This window comes from Aptenodytes forsteri, unplaced genomic scaffold, assembly GCF_000699145.1.
Source record: "Aptenodytes forsteri isolate BGI_AS27 unplaced genomic scaffold, ASM69914v1 Scaffold72, whole genome shotgun sequence".
Classification (NCBI taxonomy): domain Eukaryota; kingdom Metazoa; phylum Chordata; class Aves; order Sphenisciformes; family Spheniscidae; genus Aptenodytes; species Aptenodytes forsteri.
This window is the reverse complement of record NW_008796193.1, coordinates 1,821,423-1,823,118: the sequence shown is the minus strand read 5'-3', so window position 1 is coordinate 1,823,118 and position 1,696 is coordinate 1,821,423. Positions and strand designations below refer to the sequence as shown.

The following is a 1,696-nucleotide window of genomic DNA, read 5'->3' as shown; positions in this document are numbered from 1 at the left end:
CGGCTGCTCCACTTCCAGGCTCCCGACTGCCTTGCTAACATCCATGGCAGCTGCCTGAATCCCCGTGAGACCCTGCACTCCAGCCTACCTCTTAGCAAGCATCTCGAGCTGGCACTCCCGTGGCAGGGGCTGCTGGTAGGTGCCACCGGCACAGCAGGGACGTGGGAGCGGATGGGTGCTGGGGACCAGCTAGCGGGAGACCGGCTCGGAAACAGGAGAGCAGAGATGAGATCAAAGCTGGGAAGGTTAAAGAGATGGAGGCTGGAGGGAGGTAAGAGCTGTGGGGGGGATATGCACCCTGCGCTGTGCAGAGGGATGCTTGCAGCCCCACTCAGACCCAGCGATGCTGCTAGGGCCATCCCACCCCAGGGGCTCCTCAGAAAGCAGCCTTACCTGCTGGCACGGCGTGGACCTGGGCCTCGCCTCCCCGTTAGACTGGACTCTGAGAACAGATGGGAGCAGCCAGAGCAGCAAGCATCCTCTTTCAGCCAGCCTGTGTTCAAACAAGAGCATGTTGGGCTGCGGGTGCTGCCAGCCCCGTCCCGCTCCTCCAGCGCTCTCTGGCAAGCTGGGCAGGAGCCGGGCTCTGTATAAATAGTCTTTGGGATGGGATGGGGGAAGAAGATAATGCATGTGGGTGTTCGTAGCTACGGAAGTGGGAAAAGAAAGACATAAGATTGCAGAGGGGGAAAAACAGTGCACGAAGCCACAAGGAAGGGAAAGAGAAACGGCAGGATGGGGAGGAGGCAGGGCTGCACCCGCGCTCAGGTGATCGGCTGGACTGACTGCCGAAATCGAATGCCAGGAGGCAGAGGTGGTACTTGGGAAAGCTGAGAGGTTTGGGAGGAGTTCCCCTGCTTGGACCTGCTCTTCCTCCAGCTTCCTCTGCCCTGTGCCAGGGCCAGGCTGTGCACTGTGCCAGCTCCCGCTGGGCAGCTGGTGCTGAGGACGCCAGGAGCAGCCGGCGAGGGCTCCCTGGCCATCCCGAGCCGGGGACTGAGCTGCAGGCTGCAGCCGCCGGGGATCACCGCAGGACTCCCAGCGCCTCCGGGGCCGCAGGTGAACTCACTGCACGAAGGCAGAGCAAATTCCCCTCCCCATGCCACCGCAGCCCAGCCGAGGGGACTCTCCTGTGGCACCTGCCCCTCCTCGGGGTGTGCCACCCGTTCCCAGTGGGATGCGCAGAGCTGGCATCCCTCTCCTCCTCCTCCCAAGGAGTCCGCTGCACTGCAAGTGCTGGACTATTCGCTGCCACGTCCCCGTGTCCCTGCCAGGCCTGGGGGACAGCTGCTGGGTCACGTCCTCACCCAGGGCAGGGACCAGACGGGGACTTTCCCTGTGGCAGCTCCAGGTGGTATCTGGGTGCCTAGAGCTGTACCCCACCCACAGGGACTTTTCTTGCGGTGACATCTCAGTGTCCCTGTGCCACCTAGTGCTGACATGCTCTTCAGGGACATGCTCCCTGCACGCTTCATGGGGTGTTCTGCAAAATGCACGCTTTTTGGGTTTTTGGCTCGCTGTGGCCGATTTTCTTCCCATCCAAAGGAGCACCTTCAGGCTGCTGCAGTTGCCCAAGGATGCGTTTTGCTGTAGCTTTAGCTGTAGAGCTGTTGCTCTAGTCCTAGATGGGTCTGGCAGGAAAAAAAAAAAAAAAAAAAAAAAAAAACACACCCCCACCCCCCACCCCCCCCCCCCC

At 61.2% G+C, this 1,696-nt stretch overlaps 1 protein-coding gene across 1 annotated transcript in view; it reads right to left on the bottom strand.

Annotated features, from left to right (window-relative positions):
- LOC103906227 (leucine-rich repeat-containing protein 32) overlaps positions 1-1,696 on the bottom strand; it is a 6,853-nt gene that overhangs the window by 2,625 nt on the left and 2,532 nt on the right. The window contains exon 2 of the mRNA XM_009288097.1: positions 394-493. Within this exon, the coding sequence (XP_009286372.1) occupies positions 394-493 (100 nt within the window). The remainder of the gene's footprint in view (positions 1-393; positions 494-1,696) is intronic.